At 44.5% G+C, this 24325-nt stretch overlaps 1 protein-coding gene across 2 annotated transcripts in view; it reads left to right on the top strand.

Annotated features, from left to right (window-relative positions):
- The window catches only part of RAB12 (RAB12, member RAS oncogene family), a 170512-nt gene that overhangs the window by 98658 nt on the left and 47529 nt on the right, over window positions 1–24325 (top strand). The window contains exons 2-3 of one of the 2 annotated variants that reach the window (XR_013610594.1): window positions 9409–9469; window positions 16487–16580. Coding sequence is in view for 1 of the 2 variants with exons in the window: in XM_078687881.1 (XP_078544007.1) it covers window positions 9409–9469 (61 nt within the window). In the remaining variant the exon portion in view is untranslated. The remainder of the gene's footprint in view (window positions 1–9408; window positions 9470–16486; window positions 16581–24325) is intronic. The other variant, XM_078687881.1, reaches the window with a different exon arrangement.

Below are 24325 nucleotides of genomic sequence, written 5' to 3'. Positions count from 1 at the left end.
TCAAGGCAGCTGTTTGACTCCCTGACTTTGGCGCGAGCCAGCGTACTGCTTGGCCCTGGGGTTAGATAAAGGGGGAGGGGGGTTAGTAATAAAGACTAGCTTCTGAAAATTCTTGACAACTCTTTGCTTGTTTAAAGATTCCAGAGGTTGTGACACATGCATAACTATCTTACCGCATACCATTTCGTCTTGATTAATCCTGCACTTTTTCTTGGTGCAAGTGTTGTGTGCCTGGTGGACCGGTAATGTTCCTGAACATGTTCGACTCACTAGCACTGTTCTCTGCCGGGTCGCTTCTGTGAGATCGTGCACTCACCCAGGCATCTCGTTTGGGGAGCGGGAGCATCAATACCACACGTTGGTTCTGGCGGTGAATGGGTCGTACAGGAGGGCACCGAGGCAGTGGCTTTCGGAAAGGAAACAATACTCCACTGTGCACGGAGTAAGTACAAGGACATCCTGAGCCTGCGAATCTATTCCACCATCCACCCACTGGAATGAGGCGGATGTGGCGGGCCAACGGTGCGGCAATCAGAGCAGCCATTTAAACGCAGTATTGTGCGTTAACGTAAACTTAAAGTGTCAGATAACACTCCCCCTGCCCCCCTTCGTCAGGCCCTACATACTGCAGTAAAAAATAAAAAATAGTTTGGAGTGTTAACAATCGACACTAAAATGTAAGTGCAAGCACAAAGTGTCCTGGTGTTTTAAAACGAGTGCCGGTTCGCCACACCGGCGCAAATAAAGCACTGCTTCCTCCCCCGAAAGAGGCCCTCGGGTGCCATGAACCGCGAGGCTTTTGTTATGAACGCTTTCTGTAGCAGGTGTGCTGCTTTCCGTCTGCCTTGTGCGTGCGCAGACGAACAAGACTATCCGCATTGTGATGGATGGAGGCTTGACATCTGAGATGTCTCCTCGGTGCCAGGACCCGTCTGAGGGATGCGAGGACTACATCCGCACTGTGAGACCGACATCTCCTGGCTGGGACGCCCAGGGGATGTAAGGACATTGTCAAACTGGTCAGTGCTGTCTGTGAGGTGGCAGGCCTCGACGAAGGGAAGGCAATGCCAGGGCCCGGCACTCAGCAGAGAGTGCTGGTCAGACTAACATAAAGTGGCCGTGGTTTGCACGGTGAAGCAGGTATTGTCAACCACGGCGGAAACTGCCTGCAGGTCACAAGAGGGGATGGATTTCCCTAGTGGGAAAGGAGGTCTCTTGCCATTACAAACGCTCGAAAAACCTTGCCAACCGAAGGAAACTGACGATGCTTGGACGTTGTCAGAGGGACTGAAAGTGCCTGGTTTATAAGTGCTGTGTCAACAGAGGGGAACTCTGGCCATTGCACAAGCTGTAAAGGTGTTTTCAGACTGATGGGAGGTGTTTGTGGATGACACCGCTTATAGAGATACTATCGGGCCGAGAATGGCACTGTCTGTTATTCACTGCAAGTACATCTCGGCCCCGGGAGTCAAAGCAGGGTTCTACTGCAGTGAGGTAAAAATGCTCACTTCTGGAGACGGCGCCTTCCTCCTTCAGACCACGTTTCTTTCTTTCTTTAAAATACCAGAATTAGAAACACCTGCTCACAATATTAGACCAGGCCAGCCTGGAACCGATTTCCGACAAAAAATTGTGGATGGATAACTGCGAATAAAGGTGATTTTTTTTTTTCATCCACAGAATCCAGTGACAGTGTAGACCATGCCAGCTTCGATCCTGTCCATTTCATGCCGCTCAGACTCCTTTGGCGAAAAACATCCCAGTATCCACAGCTATCCAAATATAATTCTGAACCTCAGACTGACAGGAATTGAATATTCATTACGAGAGACGCAGACAGGTCTTCGGCTGAGAAGGGGGATTCTTTTTTAGTTACTTGCAATTTGGAGACACTATCAGCAGGGCCACTCGAATTATGTGGCGGGGAGCACCAAATTATACTGCAGGGTTAACTAAATTATGTGGCAAGAAAAGGTTAACTATGCGACATAATGCAGCACATTTTTGGTAGCATACCATCATGATTTTGTAATTTTTACACCTGGTAATACATTCTGGGGATAGATTTTCACCTCATTAGTACCAGTTTAACAACCAAATATAGAACTAAGCAGCTGAAAGATGACCAGTTAACCTTTTTGTAAAGTGCTTTCCACTGTGGACAAATGTCACTTTATTTTAGAACACTTTTTATTCAATTTGGCATAGGTTTCATCATGAAAGAGAAACAAAGCAATAACTGTACATCTATGGTGATTTTCTCCCCAATCAAAGGTTGTATAACAAAACCACGCATGCCTAAACCACGCAGTCTTTACAGCAACCGCGTCTTTACCACGCATGCCTTTACCAATCATGCCTTTGCAACACATTTTCTTGTAAATGGCATATGTAGTAAAGATCCGTCCCCAGTCGCCCCAGCCCGGAGCCCTAAAGTTCGGCCCAACTTACCAAGCTGTGTCCCGGTCCTTCTCCCTGCTGCGATCATTCCGGTTCCTCTCCCCGCCCATCTGCTCAGACAGCTAGAACACCAACTACCTAAGGCACGCATTCACGTGTTTAAGGCATATGCATAGTTAAGGCACGCGTTAGCAGTGTGTCAGTGTGCAGGGTCAGCAGTGTGTGAGTATGCAGGGTGAGCAGAGTGTGAGTATGCAGGGTGAGCAGAGTGTGAGTATGCAGGGTGAGCAGTGTGTGAGTATGCAGGGTGATCAGTATGCGAGTATACAGGGTGATCAGTATGTGGGTGTCCAGGGCCAGCAGTGTGTGAGTGTGCAGGGCGAGCAGAGTGTGAGTGTGCAGGGTGAGCAGAGTGCGAGTATGCAGGGTGAGCAGAGTGTGAGTATGCAGGGCCAGCAGTGTGTGAGTGTGCAGGGCGAGCAGAGTGTGAGTATGCAGGGTGAGCAGAGTGTGAGTTTGCAGGGTGAGCAGAGTGTGAGTATGCAGGGTGAGCAGAGTGTGAGTATGCAGGGTGAGCAGAGTGTGAGTATGCAGGGTGAGCAGAGTGTGAGTATGCAGGGTGATCAGTATGTAAGTATGCAGGGTGATCAGTATGTGGGTGTCCAGGGCCAGGAGTGTGTGAGCATGCAGGGTGAGCAGTACGTTGGTGTCCAGGGCCGGCAGTGTGTCAGTGTGCAGGGTCAGCAGTGTGTGAGTATGCAGGGTGAGCAGTGTTTGAGTATGCAGGGTGATCAGTATACGAGTATACAGGGTGATCAGTATACGGGTGTCCAGGGCCAGCAGTGTGTCAGTGTGCAGGGTCAGCAGTGTGTGAGTATGCAGGGTGAGCAGAGTGCGAGTATGCAGGGTGAGCAGAGTGCGAGTATGCAGGGTGAGCAGAGTGCGAGTATGCAGGGTGAGCAGAGTGCGAGTATGCAGGGTGAGCAGAGTGCGAGTATGCAGGGTGAGCAGAGTGCGAGTATGCAGGGTGAGCAGAGTGCGAGTATGCAGGGTGAGCAGAGTGCGAGTATGCAGGGTGAGCAGAGTGTGAGTATGCAGGGTGAGCAGAGTGTGAGTATGCAGGGTGAGCAGAGTGTGAGTATGCAGGGTGAGCAGAGTGTGAGTATGCAGGGTGATCAGTATGTAGGTGTCCAGGGCCAGGAGTGTGTGTGTGTGCAGGGTCAGCAGTGTGTGAGCATGCAGGGTGAGCAGTACGTTGGTGTCCAGGGCCAGCAGTGTGTCAGTGTGCAGGGTCAGCAGTGTGTGAGTATGCAGGGTGAGCAGTACGTTGGTGTCCAGCGCCAGCAGTGTGTGAGTGTGCAGGGTGAGCAGTGTGTGACTTTGCAGGGTGAGCAGTGTGTGAGCGTGCAGGGTGAGCAGTATGCAGGGTTAACAGTGTGTGAGTGTGTAGGGTGAGCAGTGTGTGAGTGTGTAGGGTGAGCAGTGTGTGCGTGTGTAGGTTAAGCAGTGTGTGACTGTGCAGGGTGAGCAGTGTGTGAGTATGCAGGGTGAGCAGTGTTTGAGTATGCAGGGTAATCACTATGTGAGTATTCACACACACCACCAGCCGTCACTGCAAGCTTTCACCAGGCGCACACACACACACCATTAACCATCAGTGCACACTTTCACCAGGCATACACACACCACCAGCCGTCAGTGCACGCTTTCACCAGGCACACAGAGTAGTGAGTGCAGAGTAGTGAGTAGAGTAGTGAGTAGTGAGTAGTGAGTGCAGAGTAGTGAGTAGTGAGTGCAGAGTAGTGAGTAGTGAGTGCAGAGTAGTGAGTAGTGAGTGCAGAGTAGTGAGTAGAGTAGTGAGTAGAGTAGATTAGTGAGTAGTGAGTGCAGAGTAGTGAGTAGTGAGTGCAGAGTAGTGAGTAGTGAGTGCAGAGTAGTGAGTAGTGAGTGCAGAGTAGTGAGTAGTGAGTGCAGAGTAGTGAGTAGTGAGTAGAGTAGTGAGTAGTGAGTAGAGTAGTGAGTAGTGAGTAGTGAGGTGAGTAGAGTAGTGAGGTGACTAAAGTAGTGAGTGCAGAGTAGTGAGTAGAGAAGTGAGTAGTGAGTTGAGTAGTGAGTTGAGTAGTGAGTTGAGTAGTGAGTAGAGTAGTGAGTAGAGTAGTGAGTAGTGAGTGCAGAGTAGTGAGTAGTGAGTAGAGTAGTGAGTAGAGTAGTGAGTAGAGTAGTGAGTAGTGAGTGCAGAGTAGTGAGTAGAGAAGTGAGTAGAGAAGTGAGTAGTGAGTAGAGTAGTGAGTAGAAAGTAGTGAGTTGAGTAGTGAGTAGAGTAGTGAGTAGAGTAGAGTAGAGTAGTGAGTAGAGTAGTGAGTAGAAAGTAGTGAGTTGAGTAGTGAGTAGAGTAGTGAGTAGAGTAGAGTAGAGTAGTGAGTAGAGTAGTGAGTAGAGTAGAGTAGTGAGTAGTGAGTGCAGAGTATAGTAGTGAGTAGAGTAGTGAGTGCAGAGTAGTGAGTAGTGAGTGCAGAGTAGTGAGTAGAGTAGTGAGTAGAGAGTAGAGTAGTGAGTAGTGAGTAGAGTAGTGAGTAGTGAGTAGTGAGTAGAGTAGAGTAGTGAGTAGAGTAGAGTAGTGAGTAGAGTAGTGAGTAGAGTAGAGTAGTGAGTAGTGAGTAGTGAGTGCAGAGTATAGTAGTGAGTAGAGTAGTGAGTAGAGTAGTGAGTAGAGTAGTGAGTGCAGAGTAGTGAGTAGAGAGTAGAGTAGTGAGTAGAGTAGTGAGTGCAGAGTAGTGAGTAGAGAGTAGAGTAGTGAGTAGTGAGTAGAGTAGTGAGTAGAGTAGTGAGTAGAGTAGTGAGTAGAGTAGTGAGTAGAGTAGTGAGTAGAGTAGTGAGTAGTGAGTAGAGTAGTGAGTAGAGTAGAGTAGAGTAGTGAGTAGAGTAGAGTAGTGAGTAGAGTAGAGTAGAGTAGTGAGTAGTGAGTAGAGTAGAGTAGAGTAGTGAGTAGAGTAGAGTAGAGTAGTGAGTAGAGTAGAGTAGTGAGTAGAGTAGAGTAGAGTAGTGAGTAGAGTAGAGTAGTGAGTAGAGTAGAGTAGTGAGTAGAGTAGAGTAGTGAGTAGGACATCACAGGCAGCAGCTGTGCAAGCTTCTTACACTCACAAGGAGACCACAGGCAGCAGAGGTGCAAGCTTCTCACACTCACAAGAAGGACATCACAGGCAGTAACGGTGCAATATTCGCACACTCACAAGGAGATCACTGGCAGTACACACCACATGAACACACTCCATAACACATAGCAACAATACATTGGCATTTACAATGCCATTAGCTCAAACTCAAATAAATCCGAGCCCGATTGCATTTCTAATGCTTGTCTTCATTTTTATGGACTTTGGGAATTAAGTACAATTGCGGTGTCACCGGGTAGTCATTCTTCAGGTAATTAAACTCTTCCTTACTGATGAGGCCCATTCCTTTCCATTTGTAAAGTTCGTTGTGATACTTTTCTTGAATGCCCACGTTGTGGGTTGGGCTTACCCGCATGTAGCAATCTTTGTCTTGGAGTTGAAGAAGGGCTTCCGTGTTGTACATTTGTAAGGGCCACAGTACTACATTGCCCCCCTTGTCTGACCATCTGACCACGACATCTGATCTTGATTTGATTTTTGTCATGAGGCTGTTGTATTTCCTTCTGTGGTCTTCATTTTCTTTCCAATACTCCGTTGTACTTTGTAGTGACAAATCTTTGAGGTCTTTTATGACATTGTCTGAGAATAGATCTAAGTTGTCTTTGGGCATCAAAGGCATAAATTGTGATTTGGGTTTAATATATATATATTATTTTTAAATTGTGATCAAGGGGAAACATAATATGTAGGAATTACAATATATAACGATTGCAGTTTAATAAGTTGATTATTTTAAATGTACCAGGGTTAAAATATCAAATTGACAATATTCTAAGGTGTAGTAAACTGGATCACAACCACTGGGCTAAACTTAATACATTGAAAATATGCTTTTAATCAAAAATGCATTTTTATGTATTAGGTCACCTGTGTGTATCTTCCAAGTATTTATTGTACAAGTCTTCAGAGCAAACCTTCATGGATTTTGTCCAGAATGTCAACGGTTAACCAGTCTTTTCCATCAGAAAGTTTAGGATTCCAACCTCCAAACCAGGGTTTGGGGTTCCCTACCTTATGAATTGACATATTTTATTACGCCTGTAGTAGCTACATTTTGTGTCCAAGTGATTAAGACCTGCTCAACTGGGCCTGCAGAAAAAGGTGCCCCCTCGAGTTACTATTTACAATCATTATTCACAGCTGATAAGTTCAAAGTTCATCTTTGAATTCTCTTTGCAGTTGAGACAAATCACGTTACGGTCTTGTATATGTTCAAACGTTAAGGTAGACTATAGACTACTCATGTTTTATTTGAGCCAATACTGAAATTTGCTTTGTAGGTAAGAGATTACATTAGAAATAGTGGATTCAAAAAGGTATACTTGTCATGAGCCACAAAATGATTGTCTCACCGCTTGTTCACTGCTTTTCGTAAAACGCACTATATCCTCTGCGTTAAGTTTGTTTACATGGGCACTGTTTTCTGTCATCTTCAACCTTGACATGAATCCAACTGGTGTTTTAATCACTTATAACACCATCAAGATGTATCAGTATGCATATGATAGACCACTCTGCTCGAAAGTCCCCTTGCTTTGGGTATCCAGTGTCTCAAACACTGCATGCATGTCATCAAGACATGGATGTCCAGCGCCTCCCTGAAGCTCAAACTAATAAAGACAGAATTCCTGTTATTTGCCAAGAATAACAAACAAAAACAGTACAAACCTGACTCAGTGACATGACCTTGACTGCTTCAAAACTCGACTGTCACTAAATGCAAAGTCACTTGGAGTCCCCCTGGACACCACCCTCACGAAACACTTTGCCCAAAACAAAGAATGGCTGGTACCAGCTCTCTCTTCTAACGAAAGTGAAACTAGATCGTCCATAAAATGATGTTCATGCTGTTCCAAGCCTTTGTACCCTGAATGGTGGAAATGTATTGCTCCATGTTTCCCATACTTCATACTGGCACAATTTAAAGGCATCCTGCATGTTGCAGCACATCTCATTGAGGACCCAAAGAACTATGACCCCCATCACACTCATCTTGATGGGACTCTATTGGCTCTAATTGGCTGCCGGCACAATTTTCAAAACCTACTGCATTTTTTACAAATCCATCATGACCAGCACCCCTGCTTATGTTGCAGATACACTCATCTCTGGTGGTTCTCAGCATATCCTAGCTAGGACACCATCAGACTGCAGACTACAAAGTATAAAAAAAATCAAAAAAGGACATCAAGACTTTGCATTTATAAACCCAGGAGGATCTGAAACAACTTTCCTGTATAATTCTGGTCCTCCTAACGCTGGTCTAATTTAGGAAAGAGTTGAACACTCGCCTCTTTTGAGAGAATACATCACAAGGTATTAACCATCACAACCCAGGTCCTCTCCCAACACTCTTTGACATTTGACTTGTCTTTGAACCTGTACCGTTCTTTGCTGCCTTTTAGTTTGGTTTGCACTTTAGAAATACCATATACATACATACATATATATAAGGAGGGAATTACATCATTTTGCTAAAAGTTCTAATGAACTGTTCTACTCAAACGTAAACCTCCAAAATATACTAAATTCATCTCACTAAATAGCACATAATGTTTTGAAAAAGGGGGAACCAACTGAGAAATTGAAGTCTGAAATAGAAACTCATATGTGACTTGGTCAATTTACATGTGAATTATGAGATGATTGTTATACATTTTGTATTTTCCAAAACTTTTTTAAAATCCTGCACCCTTCCCAAACTGCTGATGCTGAATAATCGTCCAAACTATAGTGCGATTTAAGTAGAATCTACCAGATCTTCAAGAGAGGGCTTTTTAGACTGCCAGAGGGTCCAGAAATTAATGGGAGGGTGGCCCTCTTGCCACCACTGTCTACTATCAACAGGGTTTATATGTCTTCGCACTAGATGACGCAAGGTGCTGTGGACTTTCCTGACCTCAGCAGGCCAACCTACTGGACTTCACAACCGTGAACTGGTCGGTTTCTCTAGAACAGGGACCTTCGATTTTCACCAACAAACATTCTGTCCTTTAGTGCTACAGTAGACATATTTACCCCTGTTCTTCACATTACCCATGTTGGGCAGGGAGTAAGCGAAAACAGTATTTATCAGGGAGGAAATGCACTTGCTAGCTTTATTTTCTTTTTTCATTTTTGCAAAATGAAATAATTGGACAGATTTTCCGTTCAGTTTTTTTTTTTATTCCAGACAGACACAAATAGATGAACATTTTAGAACTTTGTTCCTGCTTTAATAAGAGCTCCACTTGCCCCCTAATAAACCGGTTTCGTGGGAACCCATGTATTTGTGCATTTTCGCCCACTTTATTTTGACTTGTGATTATTCGGAAGGCTGTGTGGCTCACTTGACTATAATTAGCGCTTTCACTGTTTCCTGCTGACAATATTTTGTTTGCTGTTCGTTTCATGAGACAACTACATATGCCCATGCTCGCCTGTTCTACAATGTAGGGCCTAAAATGATCTAGATGAATTTTATCAGTTGTAGTCTTAAGGCAAAATATTAATTCTTTAACGTGGAATTTGATCGTCTGCTTTGAACAGAATGCATCTTAAAATGGTTATAGTTTCAAGTATATGGGTGAATTGCCGATTGCGAACACGGATTTGACTGGGTGGATTTGCGTGAATATAATTACTTTACACTCTATGCCACCCAACTCACCATGCTGACTGCTCGTTGTAGAAAAAGACAGGCCATTTGCTGCTCTTTATTTATTGAGGGAAGTGGGGATTGAGGTCAGACTAAATCTAACGTTACATAGTACACCCTTCTCCATTCTTTTTGCTGTGACTTATTTCTGGAAATGTCTCCGTGATTTGTGCTTATTGTTTTTCGTCTTTTTTTCAGGTGTCGATTTTAAAATCAAAACCGTGGAACTCAGAGGAAAGAAAATTAGGTTACAGATCTGGTAAGTGAAGCAAAGCAGCATGCTCTGGTGCGTGTACGCCAAATACCTGACCTTGTACCTAGGTTAATCAACAGCCTCAAACCCCTCCCGCGTTTGTGTTTCTTAAATAAATTCATTCCAGAGGCACATCGTTGCAAGTTTTAAAAAAAGCCTATTCAAACTAGCATTGGCAAAGCTAATATGCCTGCTCTTGGCAAACTGGTGCAACTGTTATATTTATACATATTTTTTTATTGCAGGTATATGCCACACACAAAATATGCCCTATACATCTCTAAACCATATGGTTTCAATACAAATAATACATTTATAAAACAATTAACCACAGCCTACATCTTTAATAGATCAGTATAGGTGCTGACTGGCAAATAGTTCTACTTAGAAGTGATTTATATAAACCCTTTTGAAATGTAATGAACTTCAAAGAAAAATAAGATTACTTGGGCACTAAGAAAAAGTGCTATTAGATTTTATTTACTGTACCCATGAAGACTTGATTTAACAAACCATGGTGACTAAAACAATTGAAGGCCAAAGAATGGAAAGAAAAAGCATTAGCAAAGGAAAGCGTTAGCCCACCTGTCCTGGTTCTTAAGTGCAGGCAGATTTGCACATTAGATAAAATGCGGTCGTTAAGGGGAAATGATTGAAGTGGTATGTCCCATTGTTCCGTTCTCTTTGCTGTGCAGAAGTAAAGTGTAAATGACAGATGAACAGAAGAGGGTGAGAAGAACTGACCCAATTCCCTCTATGTATGTACATGTATTTTGTATTTATTTTATCACATGAGGATAGTGAGACAGTTGGAGTGTTCACAAATGGGATCTGCGCTACTGTGGGCTCATCAAAATAGTGAGAGAAGAGTGTCTAATGTAGAGGTTTCTGCGAGGTTGCCAATCATTTGAGAGGTTTTTGAAGATGTATTTACTGGATACGCGGGAAATCCTAAATTGTATTGAAGAGGCGTAATAACCCTGTGGCTTGACAGTGGTGCATTTCCTGTTTTGCAGCGTTAACCTATTCTAGAATCACAGGCTGTGCGTTATTCCTCACTTTAATGGTTGGGAAAGTATTCAGGAGTACAATAAGAAGTTGTTTTGGACATTGTCCCTACGTTGAACCATCTTGCCCCGTAATGATTTCGATTCTGAGTCCACTATGCCCCTGTGCATGACCACAAGATTTAGGTTATTTTCTTCAACTGGTTGCTTCAGAAGCGAGGAGGAGAGCTACTGTTGGTTTTAACCAATAAAAAGTTTATAAAGCAACGAAATACGTACAGATCTTGTCAGCGGAGATGCTAGATACGTCTCCAGGAAGCAAGCCATTACAAAACTAAAACTAGACTCGATTTTCAAAATTAGTATACAAAAAAAGTTACAGGTTGTAGAATATAAATGGTTACAGATATATTTTCTATGTGGTTTTTTTCAGTGCCTTTTCAGCATATTTAGTTATGGAAAGAGCACCTTTTATGCTTTGCCCTGTTTGTCATGGAAAACTTGTGTCGCGTGACATGCAGATGGTGTGCAGCTCGCGTCTGTTTTGTGAAGATATGGTCAAGGATTGTTTTCTTGTTTAAAAATGAAACCACATGCTCTAAAAGTAAGAGATCAACAGCCTTTGACCCTCTAAGGCAGGATTCTCCAACGAGTGCCGCGTGAGCTACCGCTGTCCCGCTATTTGAAAGTATCTATTTTTATGCAGCCCATCCTACTAAATGAACAGCTTTTGCTTGAAAATCTAAATCTTGAGTGTATTTGAGATGAAAATGCGTATATTTTCAGCAGTTATGACCTGATATTTGACTGAAATCATGTGGCATAGGGGAGACCTATGCAGCAATATTACCTTGGTCTGCCAATGGCAATATAGTGGTTATGTATTAGTCAGGTAGAGCCACTTCACCTTGACAAAGCCTTCTTACATTCCTACTGGCAATCCTGCCTGATGCACCAAGATGCTTTCTGCTACTAATCATGAATAAGCTGGCCAGCAATGTCTTCTTGACTGATGTGGTCACTATTACAACACTTAGGGCCCGATTCTGATGCGGGTTGGAAAGGATTCCCGCCCAGGGCCTGATTCTGATGCGGTTAGGAAGGCCTCCTAATGGCATTTGCTCCTTCCAAAAAGGATCGGGAGTGACCCAGTGCCCAATTATGATGCGTTAGGAACATGTGCTCCCATTGAAGTCAATGGGAGTCCAACCAAATCGTATCTGGAAGCATCCAGATGCATCGTACTTGGTCGGTCGGACTCTCCCGATCCGAGTGGGTCGGAAACCATTTCCAACCCGATTCGGTCGGGAAGCATTTCCAACCCGTATCACAATCAGCCCCTTAGTAGCGCAGGATGATGGTCTTTGCATACAAGTAGATCTTATTGCAGAACTGGTTGATAATCCCTGCTCTAAGGGCATAGCGTAAAAATCAGATCCCAGCAATCTTTGTGCATTCGGAGCTGAATTTGCAGAAATTGTGTTTTGCCTCTGAAGAAGGATACAATAATCACGAAATAGGCAAAAGAAGCATGGGGTGAAATTAAACCCACAGTGAAATTCACAAATATGGAGAATTTTTTTTTCAAAGGGCTTTTTGTCACTTTCAAAAATACTCAAACTGGCAATATCTAATTCTGAATAGCCATTGCTGTCGAAAAAAGATGGCTTCTAAGCACAAAATTGCATCTGCAAGATTGAAAACGACATCAAAGGTTGAAGGCTTACAAGAACTTGTTGATGCTTTTTTTTTTTTGCGAAATATGAAACCTTTTCTTGCTCCAAAATTAGACGTACCAAAGATTACAAAGAGCCACAGCACCACTTCCACAGACTGTCAAAACCAGAGGGCCATGCCTGTACTTCAAATGAAGATAGAGGATGATGGGATTAAAAATTGAATGATCCAAAGAGAACTAATTTTTTTCTTCGAGGTTAGTAGTCTAACCAAGAGAAACTAACTTGGAAAAAGTTACTAAAAAAAATATTTTAAAAAGCCTTTGATGCTTTCCAGCGGTACCAAAAAAAGGCAGGTCACAACAGGCAAACATGTGATAGTGAGGTAGAATTACCAGCACCTACAGTAGGTTCATTACCCCCCCCCTAGACATAGATGGAGTAGGTTGACGTACAGGGTGATCATACTATGCCCTACACGCTAAACCCAGAAGGCCTAACACTTGAAGATTTAGGAGGAGACCCGTATTGGAGCAAGTAAATGCAAGCTCGTCTCAGCATGACAAAGAGACTTCTCTTACAAGACCATCTCTGCTGGAGGCCTTGTTGTCTCAACATAATGTCTTCAAAAGTGCTGCAGACCTGTGGAGTGCAAATGGAAAAGGAAGTGGAAAAATCATGCTTACCCATAAAATGCTCCACCCTCTGCTGCAAACAAAAGGAAACTAATTGCTCATGTTATCAGGTGTAACACTGCAGGGTAGGATACAAAGGCAGAAGTCTTTAGTATGCTGTTGGCCTTCTTCTGCTGCAGCCTGGCACATTTAGGTTGTTAATAATTAAGCAAGCATAAAAAGTTGTCCCACTTCCAAGACCAATTTCCATGTTTCAAATGGTGCATTGGAAATGAATCTTAATAATTTATTTATCCTTTGCAGAGGTGTATATCTTCAAGTATTAATATTATTGCATGCGAGAGGCTGATGCAGTTTGGTCACACAAAAATCCACAGTGTAAGCTCCTTACAATAAAAACAGTTATGTTTCAGCAGTATTAAGGATGCCATACTCCAACAACTGTGATGAAGAGTGCCGTGGTCTTAGGCACACCGATTTTAACACAGCCGACTGCTCTGCATACAGATTTGGCTGTGTGCTAATAGTAGAGCTCTGTAGTGCTATGTAGTCTTGACAGTGCACTTTTGGTTCTCGATCTGTTTGTTGGATCCAGACATGGACTTTTATTAGGAAGGCAGACAAAACTATAAGCTGTGCACAAAGACTGCAAACACTATTTGCTCTTCTGGCGCATCTGATTTAAATTAGTAAATCTCTTAAAAACTACCCCTTCAATTGCGGAAGATTAAATTAGAAAGCAGTACGGCTTTAGGTATGTGCGGCATACCAGAAATTGATGAGAAAAGCCCTATTGTGGCCATTGCGTACAGTGGACAGATTCTGCTTATGCATGCTTACTAGGGTTATAGACCATCCTGCTGATTCAATTTTTTGTGGAAAAAGCTTCACCTAGTTTTCATAAGACCATTCTCATGTGAGATCCCTTCTCTTCTCTCTGCTTACTGAGGGAGCTGGGACATGTTCTGATGTTCCAGTGTTGCCTGCAGGGCATACTCTTTTTACATGGCACACCAGAATTCATGTCTTCCTCCTGTGGCTGACAAGTTCATCATCATTCTGAATCAAAGAGCTTTTGTGATTGGTCTGAGAAAGGTAGCTCTCACACTTTGTTAAAACCAATGGCTGACTTTGGATTATTAGTATAATCATATATATCATGTTATTTGTGCAAAGACTCACTTAGATCTTGTATTCAAATCAGAATACACTATCGGGGGACTAATACGGGTAAGTTCCAGTTTTTCAAGGCTAAAGAGAGACCATCTCTTTCTCATAATATCACAGTGAGCCTTGTTCAAGACAGACCAAGAAATAGAGGTTAAAACTGACCGGATTGTTGTCCGTCCAAAGTAGCTGTGTAACATCAGTGAAAGAAAATAACTTTGTAGGGGTAGAAACATAATCGAGAATATGGGCAGCTGAGTCATTGGGAAGATTAATACATTATTTGAAATCGAAAATGGCACATAGCTCGTGCAGCTGAGCTTCCTCAGGATGCGTGGGTACGTCAGCCCAGAAATGAATGTTGCCCACTAGCATAGAGGAGGGGACTTTGACTATAAGAGGAGCTAAGAAAAACAGTAAATCCATACCTGGGGAGGGGTCGATAAACCAAGCAATCAGTTGGCTACAAGAGTCCGCTGGCTTGCATTGAGCAATTAGAAGTTCACCAGCCATTAAAGGCTGTAGTTGTGATAATAGAAATCCATAAAGACGTACAGCTCATAATAGTGAGATGGCCACCCTTTTGGGAGTCCTGGTCCACTGTAAAAGTTGGGTAGCCTTTGGGCACTGCAAGCACAATGCATGAGTCAGAAACTTTGTGCAGCCACGTTTCAGAAGTCTAATGATCTTTCCTCAGTAAGACTTTTTGTTCATTCAGTGTTCTAAGAATTGGGGTATATGAGTGAACAGGACTGCCATTGAGAAACTAAGAAGGCTTAATGCAATATGAGGGGGATTTCTTGGCATCTAGAAATGTTGACGGAACTACCATGTCTGGACAAGTTAGAATACCCAGAGGAAGGTTACTAGCTTAAACACCTAGAAGCTTGGAAGGGGAGTAGTTTTAACACATACCAAAATCAATGTCCATGCCTTGTGGCTTGTACAGCCAGTGTATAAATGGACAAAGTCATTCTTGCCAGAGGTGGGCCAAAGGCATGACAGCAACACGTTTGCTGCGCTGTTGCGCATGCTGCGTTTTTATTTTACTGCCAGTCTTTAGAGAAGGAGACTTTGTGACCATCGTTGGTTGCCACACCACCAATATATGAGGTGGGGAGGAGAAATCAAGGATTTTTTTTTTTTAATCAAAGTGGAGTCCAGCCTCTCCTGGTGCAGTCATGAAGCTCTATTCTTGCTGCACCTTCTGAAAACAAAGATTGCTAGCTAAAATAATTGTGAGAAACTGAGTAAGCTACATGTATAAAGGGTAAGCTAAAACAGCAAATGTGCATCCGTTGCTATAGCTAAAACAAACAATCAAGGGGGTGGTGGCGTGCAGACACTAGAACAGTCAAAAATACGCGTATTCTACAGTGGCTGACATTTGTTTTGCTGCACGTTGGTTCTCGGTCAACAAGTTTATCATGCAGTGCTGTTCAGAATCCCCCAACAATCCATATTGTTTTAGTTATTTTCAGTCATTTTGAGAGTGATCTAATGGTCACTTGCCCAACCCACACCACAATACTTAGCAAGTCAATATACACATGTAAATATGTACGATAAGAGGTTCTTTGAATAGGCAAAAAGGCTTATACCAACCCATATAAACAAAACCAAATAGTTAGGGCCCTGTATTTATTAGACCTAATACTCTTAATATTTCTAATCTCTATTCTTCACAGATTATTTGCTCTCTTGTTTTAGGATGATTCTATTTATCGTGTTTAATCCCTCCCAGGAAAATGGTAACATTCTATGAACAAATACACCATTTGCAGAGCCAGTGACTGGTGGTTGTTTAATCGAACCAGGTTTTTTGGAAGGGCAGTGTTCTACTCTGAGCATGCCCTACTTGGTGGCCTGCCCTACCTGGTGTCCCTTTGTCGCCATGTGTAGCCACTGTTGCATCAATCACGTTTCGGTCTGAAAGGGTAGGCGAGGACTAATGAGTTACTCAAGGTGAAGGAGGATAGGTTTTTAACATAATCAATCTATGTCTGACTTCAGGAAAACGTTGGCTGAACCTTGTGCCATGTTGACATTAAAGTCTTCCACATAGACATCTGCAACAAGGTATAGGAAGAAGACAAGCAAGATTAATTTAGTATTTTTTTGTCACAGCAACACGTTTATTCAAGCACCAGTCATAATATTGTGAGCAGTCATAATGTCTTTGAGCCTTTTAACACCTTCATTTTTCAATTTGTTTGCCTGTTTTCTCCGGAAACCCTTTTGTTTGTGCTTATAACCACTTTGTGTTGTGTTTTGTGCCAAAGATTAGGTTTCCGATATCTTTCAAGTTAAACCGCAAATTCGGTGTATGCAAAGTAAAATGGCATGCTGACTGAAAATTTGTTGTCATCTGGTTATCAGAAATAATGTAATGTACCGCATATATGAAATATAGTCACTGCATCTTACTAACTGCTTTAGAATGTCACCCACCTGAATGTTTTGCTGTGTTCATGATTTGCACCCGTCCTGGTTAACTACTTACTCTTTCGACTTCACCCATTGCTTGATTATTTGTAGCATGCCTTCATCCCTCATCTGTGTCCCTGTCTGGAAAACTGTGGTCAGAATATTGGCTGTTTCAATAGCTGAGGTTATGCTGGCTCTAAATCAGGTAATATAATGGGATTTTTCTTCTAATGTATGCTTACCACAGAACCTTTCTTGAGACAGAAGAAACAATATTCAGTTTTGTTTAAGTAATGTGTTTGCTGGCGAATGAGACTGCCCTATTGCTCATTCTATATATATATATTGTACTTTTTGTATCCTCTGTTCTTCTCATTCAAAGATGTTGATGTCTATTCTGTTTGCCGACCTCAACCCGGATTTCAGATTTCACCTTCAGGTTTCTCTTAAGCCTGGCACTGTATCTCTTTCTCAGACATTTGCCTCTAAGCGTTATTTTCCTTTAGGTACCAAGAAGGTACTGGGCATCCAGATTTGATCCAAAGCCAAATATCCTGACTGTTGATACATTTGAGTATACATCAGGGCAGACCTCCCTTTACTACCTTGGCTAAGTAAGCTGGCGTTGTCTGTGACTTGCCTTGGGCTTTAATTCACATTGTGGAGCATGTCATGAAACAGTTAAATGGTACCATATTAAAAAATGAAGAACAAACCTTTATTAGCATTGCGATACATGTAAAAATTCTGCATTGCTAAAATAAAGTATTTTAATGTTTTTGTTCCGTGTAGCTCCTTCCAATTCCATATTTTGAGAAATCCTCAAGTGGCCATTTTCAAAATGATCGATGGTTGATGCTTAGTTGAATTTTTTGCCTTTCGAAAGTTAGGTGGTTCCGAAGTCTGTTGACTGAAAACTGCCATTTGCATTTTTATGTCTCTCCTGGCGTGAGCAGCGCATGCGTTGCTCTTGCCATGCGAGGGCTTCTTGGAATCGATACGTTTCCAGAAGTCGTGTCGCAGCTCCGCCTACAATTTTGATTGGTGCGCGTAGTTTTGCGTCATGGATGATGCAAAACATAGTCTGATTGCACCGGAGGCAATCATTACACTGAGGGTTGCCACCCTGTCTGCTTTTGGCCCCGCCCACCGGGATTTCATCTTTTACTTGCGGCGGGAGACCGTGTCTCTTTATTAGTCGCGAAGCACTTTTTTTTGTAGTACCGCGTTTGCCTTAAACAATGGCTGATACCCTTGACCACATTTGCATGCTTTCTACTGATGCTGCATTCAACGCCCACGTGAGCACGTAGTGTCCAATATTTAAAGCTTTCTGCAGAAACCCAGGGCTTTATAAACATGTTACTTTTGACAGATTTACAAACAAACAAAAAAAGTCTCAAAGTTCAGCTGAAGAGTTTCTGTCAAATACTTGAAAATTGAGAATAATTCTGATCTTTAAACTAACGTGCCTCTAGGAGCCAGTTCAAGATCTGGCTGCGGATTGGGAGGGTCTCCCTCGCCTGCCCTTGAAGGTCACAATGGTAATACCCCTGCTGCCCTCTCCACTGTACCCGCAGGAATGTTACCACTTACGGGATCTCAACACGATATGGGGATTAGTTGTGGAGTAGTGCATGAGCTGTTGACTTTGGAATGGAGATGCAAGGTTCGAGCTCCAGGCTTGGCTCGACATGTTATGGTTCTCGGCAGAACATTAAACGTCCCACCCCCTTAATAAAATCACTTGAATGCCCTTTATCCAAGTTTGCACTGTATAATAAACCTGCAAACATAAAATGGTATTCCGTGAAGGGAGCCCCGTTCCTGCCCTAATTTTTTTTGTGGGCACATTTATATAGCGCGAACTAGACTGGAAGGCATAGAGCGCTCTACATGAGCACCAGTTACGTTACATAAGGACACATGTATTATTTAATAATGAAGTGATGTGCCCAGAATCACAGGATGTTGAGCGTTGTTGCCAAGACTCGATCCCGGTTTCCCAGTTCCAAAGTCGGCAGCTCTAGCCGTAAGGCTACATCCTCTGTCAACATCACTCAATATGCACGAAAACAAAGGGATCTACAGCGAGGCCGCTACATTATTTCGGAAAATGAAAAAGACCCGGTAGGCGAATGAAATGAAGTCCTGACGTGGCCACAGACTCTTCCTTGTTTTTGACCACCTGTTTAGTAGGCGAAGCTGCAAGAAAAAGCTTAAGATGTTGGCTGGGTGTAGGTTTTCCATCTTTGTCACATGTTTGCTGCGGGGCGATGTGCCCACCTCGATATCAGTAAGGACCGTTGCGAGACAGGACTGAGGGAGGTGTAAATATCTCATGGGTACCCCTTAGATACGATGAAAAGCAGATAATTAATTTGTTTTTATTTGTTTTCTGAAGTGTACAACTACCCAGGTACGGTGCGTCCACGTGCCGAAGCTACAGAGAAAGACCAATATACTAAAGTGACGAGAGGGCAAAAAGTATAACGGGAGGCTTTTAATTCCGTATATAAATTGTAATTGTATCTATATAGCGCTTATTGTCGTATCCGGGCCCCCTCCTGCCCCCTACACTGCAGGCTGTGTGCACCGGAAATTTGAAAAATTCGCCAGTTCAGTTGTTTTATTTAGAGATTTGCAAGTGTCCCTCCTCCTACAGAGGGGCAGAGTTTGCATCAGAATTTCACGATTTGTGCTTGGTCAGACTCCTGCTGCTCAGGGTGAACCTGGGCAGTAAAGAAAGAATAGACCAGGGATAGACAGGATAGACAGGAGGGCATTTGCCACGCGAGAGAGGCTGCCAGATGGCTCTGTTATCAGGCCGTCAGTGTCCCAGTTCTGGACTTTCACAACCGTCCAGTGAATTCTGTGAGCTGTAGTCCAGGTTCATCTCACTGCAACCATTTGGACTGAGGCTCAAGGTCCTACTGATTTGCAGAAGGAAAAACGCATATGGGATACTTATTTAAATTATGTATACGTTTTATAAAAACACTTCTCATCTAGGTCACTGTAGAGGGTTTGAGCAAACAAGCATTTGAAATGCAATAGGTCTTGAATTTTCGAAACTTTGACCTATTGGTATTGTAAATGACAATGCCTTTTATTATTGCCGATTTTTTGAACACATAAATAAAAGGCATTGTCATTTACGATGCCAATAGCTAAAAATCTTGCAAATGCGAGACCTATTGCATTGCAAATGCTTGTTTTGCTTTAGGCTGACTAGACATGACTGGGTCCTGTAGTGCTGTTGTATTATTTTGCAAATGTACTCTGCTAACGATGTTCTCTTAAGGTTTATCTAGCGAGACATTCTTTTGTTTTCTTGTTGTCTTTCATTGAATGCTTGTCAGCTCAAGTCAAGTCAAGTCAAAGAATTTATATAGCGCACTACATACCCAGAGGGTCTCAAGGCGCTTAGGGAGGGGGGGAGGATTACTTGTCAAATATCCACGTTTTAAGTTGTTTTCTGAATGCTAGGTGGTTCTGGGTAAGGCGAAGGTAAGTGGGGAGTGAGTTCCATGTTTTAGCTGCCAGGTATGAGAAGGATCTACCTCCCATGGTGGTCTTGTTGATGCGAGGTACAGTGGCGAGGGCTTGGCTGGAAGAACGTAGATGTCGGGAGGGGGTGTAGAAGGACAGTCGTGAGTTGAGGCATTCTGGTCCGATATCGTAGAGTGATTTGTGTGCGTGGGTTAGCAGTCGGAAAGTGATCCTCTTATTGACGGGTAGCCAGTGGAGGTTTTTCCGGTGACCAGAGATGTGTTCGTTACGCGGGATGTCTAATATGATCCTGGCTGAGGCGTTTTGGATTCGTTGGAGTTTTTTCTGGAGTTTAGCGGTAGTACCTGCGTAGAGGGTGTTTCCGTAGTCCAGTCGGCTCGTGACCAGAGCATGGGTGACTGTTTTTCTGGTTTCGGTGGGGATCCAGCGAAATGTTTTTTTGAGCATGCGAAGAATGTTGAAGCAGGATGAGGAGACGGCGCTGACTTGTCTGTTCATTGAAAGTGAAGAATCCAGGATAACGCCTAGGTTACGTGCGTGGTCTGTCGGGATGGGTGCTTTTCCAAGGGCTTCCGGCCACCAAGAGTCGTCCCATGCAGAGGGGGATGTACCTAAGATGAGGACTTCTGTTTTATCTGAGTTCAGTTTCAGACGGCTGTGATTCATCCATTCGGCAACTTCTTTCATTCCTTCGTGTAGGTTAGTTTTGGCGGTGCTGGGGTCATTGGTGAGAGAAAGGATCAGTTGAGTGTCATCCGCGTAAGAGATGATGTTGAGGTTGTGTTGGCGGGCGATGGCCGCGAGGGGGCTCATGTATACGTTGAAGAGGGTGGGACTGAGTGAGGATCCTTGTGGTACGCCACAGATGACTTCAGTGGCCTCGGACTTGAATGGTGGAAGGCGGACTCTCTGGGTTCTTCCGGTGAGGAACGAGTTGATCCATTCAAGTGCTTTTCCTTGTATTCCGATGTTTCTGAGGCGTTGTAAAAGGGTGCTGTGGCAGACTGTGTCGAAGGCTGCAGAGAGGTCGAGGAGGATGAGGGCGACTGTGTCTCCATTGTCCAGTAGAGTTCGAATGTCGTCTGTTGCTGCGATGAGGGCGGTCTCAGTGCTGTGTTTTGCTCGGAAGCCAGACTGTGAGGAGTCGAGGGATTTGTTGGCTTCGAGGAAGGCGGCGAGCTGGTTGTTGACAGCTTTCTCGATGACTTTGGCCGGGAAAGGAAGGAGCGAGATGGGGCGGTAATTTTTGAGTTCGGTGGGGTCCGCTGTGGTTTTTTTTCAGAAGGGCGGTGAGTTCAGCGTGTTTCCAGCTTTCCGGGAAGGTGGCGGAGTTGAAGGAGCAGTTGATGACGTCTCGGAGGTGCGGTGCTATGATGGAGTCTGCTTTGTTGAAGATGTGGTGAGGACATGGGTCTGTGGGGGATCCTGAGTGGATGGAGTTCATCAGGCGGATGGTGTCCTCAGTGGAGATTGGGTTCCAGTCGTTAAGGGTGTTCAAGGGGGGAGAATGTTCAGCATATGGTTGGGTGGGTTGGTCTCCGGGTTGGTTGTCGAAGCTGTTGTGGATGTCTGCAATTTTGTTGTGGAAGAATAAAGCCAGGGAGTCGCAGAGGGTTTGAGAGGGGGTGATGTCGTTGGAGTTGGCCGAGGGATTGGTAAATTCCTTGACGATGTTGAAAAGTTCCTTGCTGTTGTGGGCGTTGTTGTCTAGTCGATCCTTGAATGCTGTTTTCTTGGCCTTTCGGATTAGTTGGTGGTGTGTGCGGGTGGCGTTTTTGAAGGCGTCCTTGGTGCTAGTGGTTGGGTCTTTTTTCCAGGCCTTTTCAAGGGAGCGGCAGAGTTTCTTGGACTTCTCAAGATCATCGTTGAACCATGAGGCCTTCTTGCTGCCAGGTTTGCTTTGACGTTTTTTCAGTGGTGCTAGGATGTCGGCGCTGTTGGATAACCATAGGGTGAAGTTGGTGGCGGCTTGGTCTGGGTTAGAGGAGTGGGCTGGGGTGTTTAGAAGGAGCGATGAGGAGATCTGGTCGATGGTGATTTTGTTCCAGTTTCTTTGCAGAGTTGGTTGGGGGTGGTTGATGGGTTTCGGCTTGTTGTAGGTGAAGTGAACGCAGCTGTGGTCAGTCCAGAGGAGATCCGTAGTGTGGCTGAAGGAGACGTGATTGCTGGAGGTGAAGATGGGATCGAGTGTGTGACCTGCGATGTGGGTGGGGGAAGTGACCAGTTGTTTAAGTCCGAGGTTGGCGAGGTTGTCCAAGAGGGTGGTGGTGTTGCGGTCGTTGTTCTTTTCAAGGTGAAAGTTGAGGTCTCCCAGAAGGATGTAATCTTTGGAGGGGAGCGCGTGTGGAGTGATGAAGTCCGTGATGTCTTCACTGAATTTTGCGCGGGGTCCTGGTGGTCTGTAGAGGAGGGTGCCTCTGAGTGTGGTCTTGGGGTCGATGTGGATCTGGAAGTGAAGGTGTTCAGAGTTGGCGAGATTGACGTCAGAGCTGGTTGAGATGTGGATAGATTTTTTATGGACGATAGCGATTCCTCCTCCTGTGTGGCCGGTACGGTCCTTGCGTGTGATCTTATATTCTTCAGGGATGGCAATGGTGATGTCTGGGGCGGAGGAAGCGTTCATCCATGTTTCTGTTAGGAAGGCGACGTCTGGAGAGATGGTGTCTAGTAGATTCCATAGGTCAATGGCGTGCCTGTGGACCGATCGGGTGTTGAGAAGGATGCATTGTAGGTGGTTGGTGTCGAGAATCAGAGGTGTGATCGTAGCGGAGTTGGTGACGGTACCGATGAATTTGCAGGAGTAGCATGAGAAAGGGCCATGGGTGTGTCCGGGGGCGGCTTGGACGCAGTTGGGGGAACGGCCGGGGTTGACGGTTAGGAGGGTGGTGGCATCGTAGGTAATGCGGGAGGGCTGGGCAGCGCGAGGGGCAGGGGGTCTGGCGCTGGGTGCGGTCCAGGCGCGGACGGGCTTACCTTTGGCGCACCTTCGGCGCGGCTGGGGCGCGGTCGCTGCGCGTGAACGCTGCGCGCGGGAAGAACTGTCATATACGGATAGTGGAGGGGAGGGGCGAGGGCGGCTCAGCTGGGAGGCGGGGCGGGCACACGAGGACGACAACAACAATCAAAATGGAGGCGGAGGGGGGAGCACAGCGGAGCGCTAGAGGCAGACGCGCGACCAAAGTGAATACAGCAGTATTAATTAACCAAAGTGCAAATCAAGCAAAGCGGCAGTCAGGCAGACAGCAGGCAATATCAATTGGCAATATCTGAAGCAAAGCAGCGCTACGATACCAAATGTCAGCAGGGGACACTGGGAGCGACCACTCAGCTCGAAGAGAGGAGCGAGTCACGGCGCTCTCAGGTAGGGGAGCGCTATTTCTGGTCAGTGGGAGGGCAGCTCCAGTTCTATAGCAAAGAAGAGTTTTCTACCTAGATTTGGAGGCCGAAGGTCTGGGCACTGCTGTCAGACTTTCAGGTGAGCTACATTAGGCTGTCACATACTCTTGGTCATGGGTGCCAGACTTGGAGCCTTGGGCCTGCCCATCCGTAGCCAAGAAAATCGTCTTGCATTCAGGAAAATGCTACCAATAACCTTTTCTGTAGATCTTTCATGTAGGTAATGGCCTAAAAGCAGATTTCAAATTCCTGCATCTACTGACTAACAGTCCTTCGGGCTTGTTATCACTGTTCTCTGAAGGAACTCTACAGATATACTTACGGTGCTACGACAATAAAATTGCAAATAAGATTACTCCAAGGAATATACAGTTTGGAGGAAGCAGTGGTCTTCACCATGTCAGTTATCGTGGTTTACAAATAATTTCTTTTGTGAGCTTCCGGGCAGTCTTTTAGCTGTGCTGGACATTCCCTTTGGTAAGACCTGCAGAAGGCAACAAGAGACATCAAACTCAAGCTCCTTAAACCAGTTTGGTTTGTCAGGGTGCACCATTTGAGAATTGGGGCAAGATTTCCACTTCTCCCACTTCTAGGGAAACACGTGGACAAGCTGTCATTTCAGCAACTGATTAAGGTAAATTTTTATTGGCTTGGGAACCTTCGGCTTCCTATGTAGGTGGAAACTGCAGGCACGAAACACCAGGACCCTAAACTGGAAGACGCTCTATTTCCAGTGTCCATGTATAGCTCCTTGACATTTTTCAACTCTGAGATCAAGCTACAGCATAACCCATCACAAGCTGCAGCTTTACTTTTTCTCTTGGAAATCTATTGGATCCCAGAAAGTGTGATTTCTATAAAAAAATTTAGTTTGGTCATTTGTACCAATGGCACTTGTGGCTCGTTGTTGGATCAGCACTAGTGTGGTAGCCGATTGGCAGAGATATTGCTGTTGGGAGTTATTTGCAATATCAAGGGTTACGGAACTTTAACGGCTTATAAGCATATCTGAGGCCAGTCTTTTGCTCTCATATGTAGGCT

The sequence above is a fragment of the Lissotriton helveticus genome, chromosome 4_1 (genome assembly GCF_964261635.1).
Source record: "Lissotriton helveticus chromosome 4_1, aLisHel1.1, whole genome shotgun sequence".
Lineage (NCBI taxonomy): Eukaryota > Metazoa > Chordata > Amphibia > Caudata > Salamandridae > Lissotriton > Lissotriton helveticus.
Note: the sequence above shows the minus strand (reverse complement) of the source record. Positions and strands in the feature narration are given on the sequence as shown.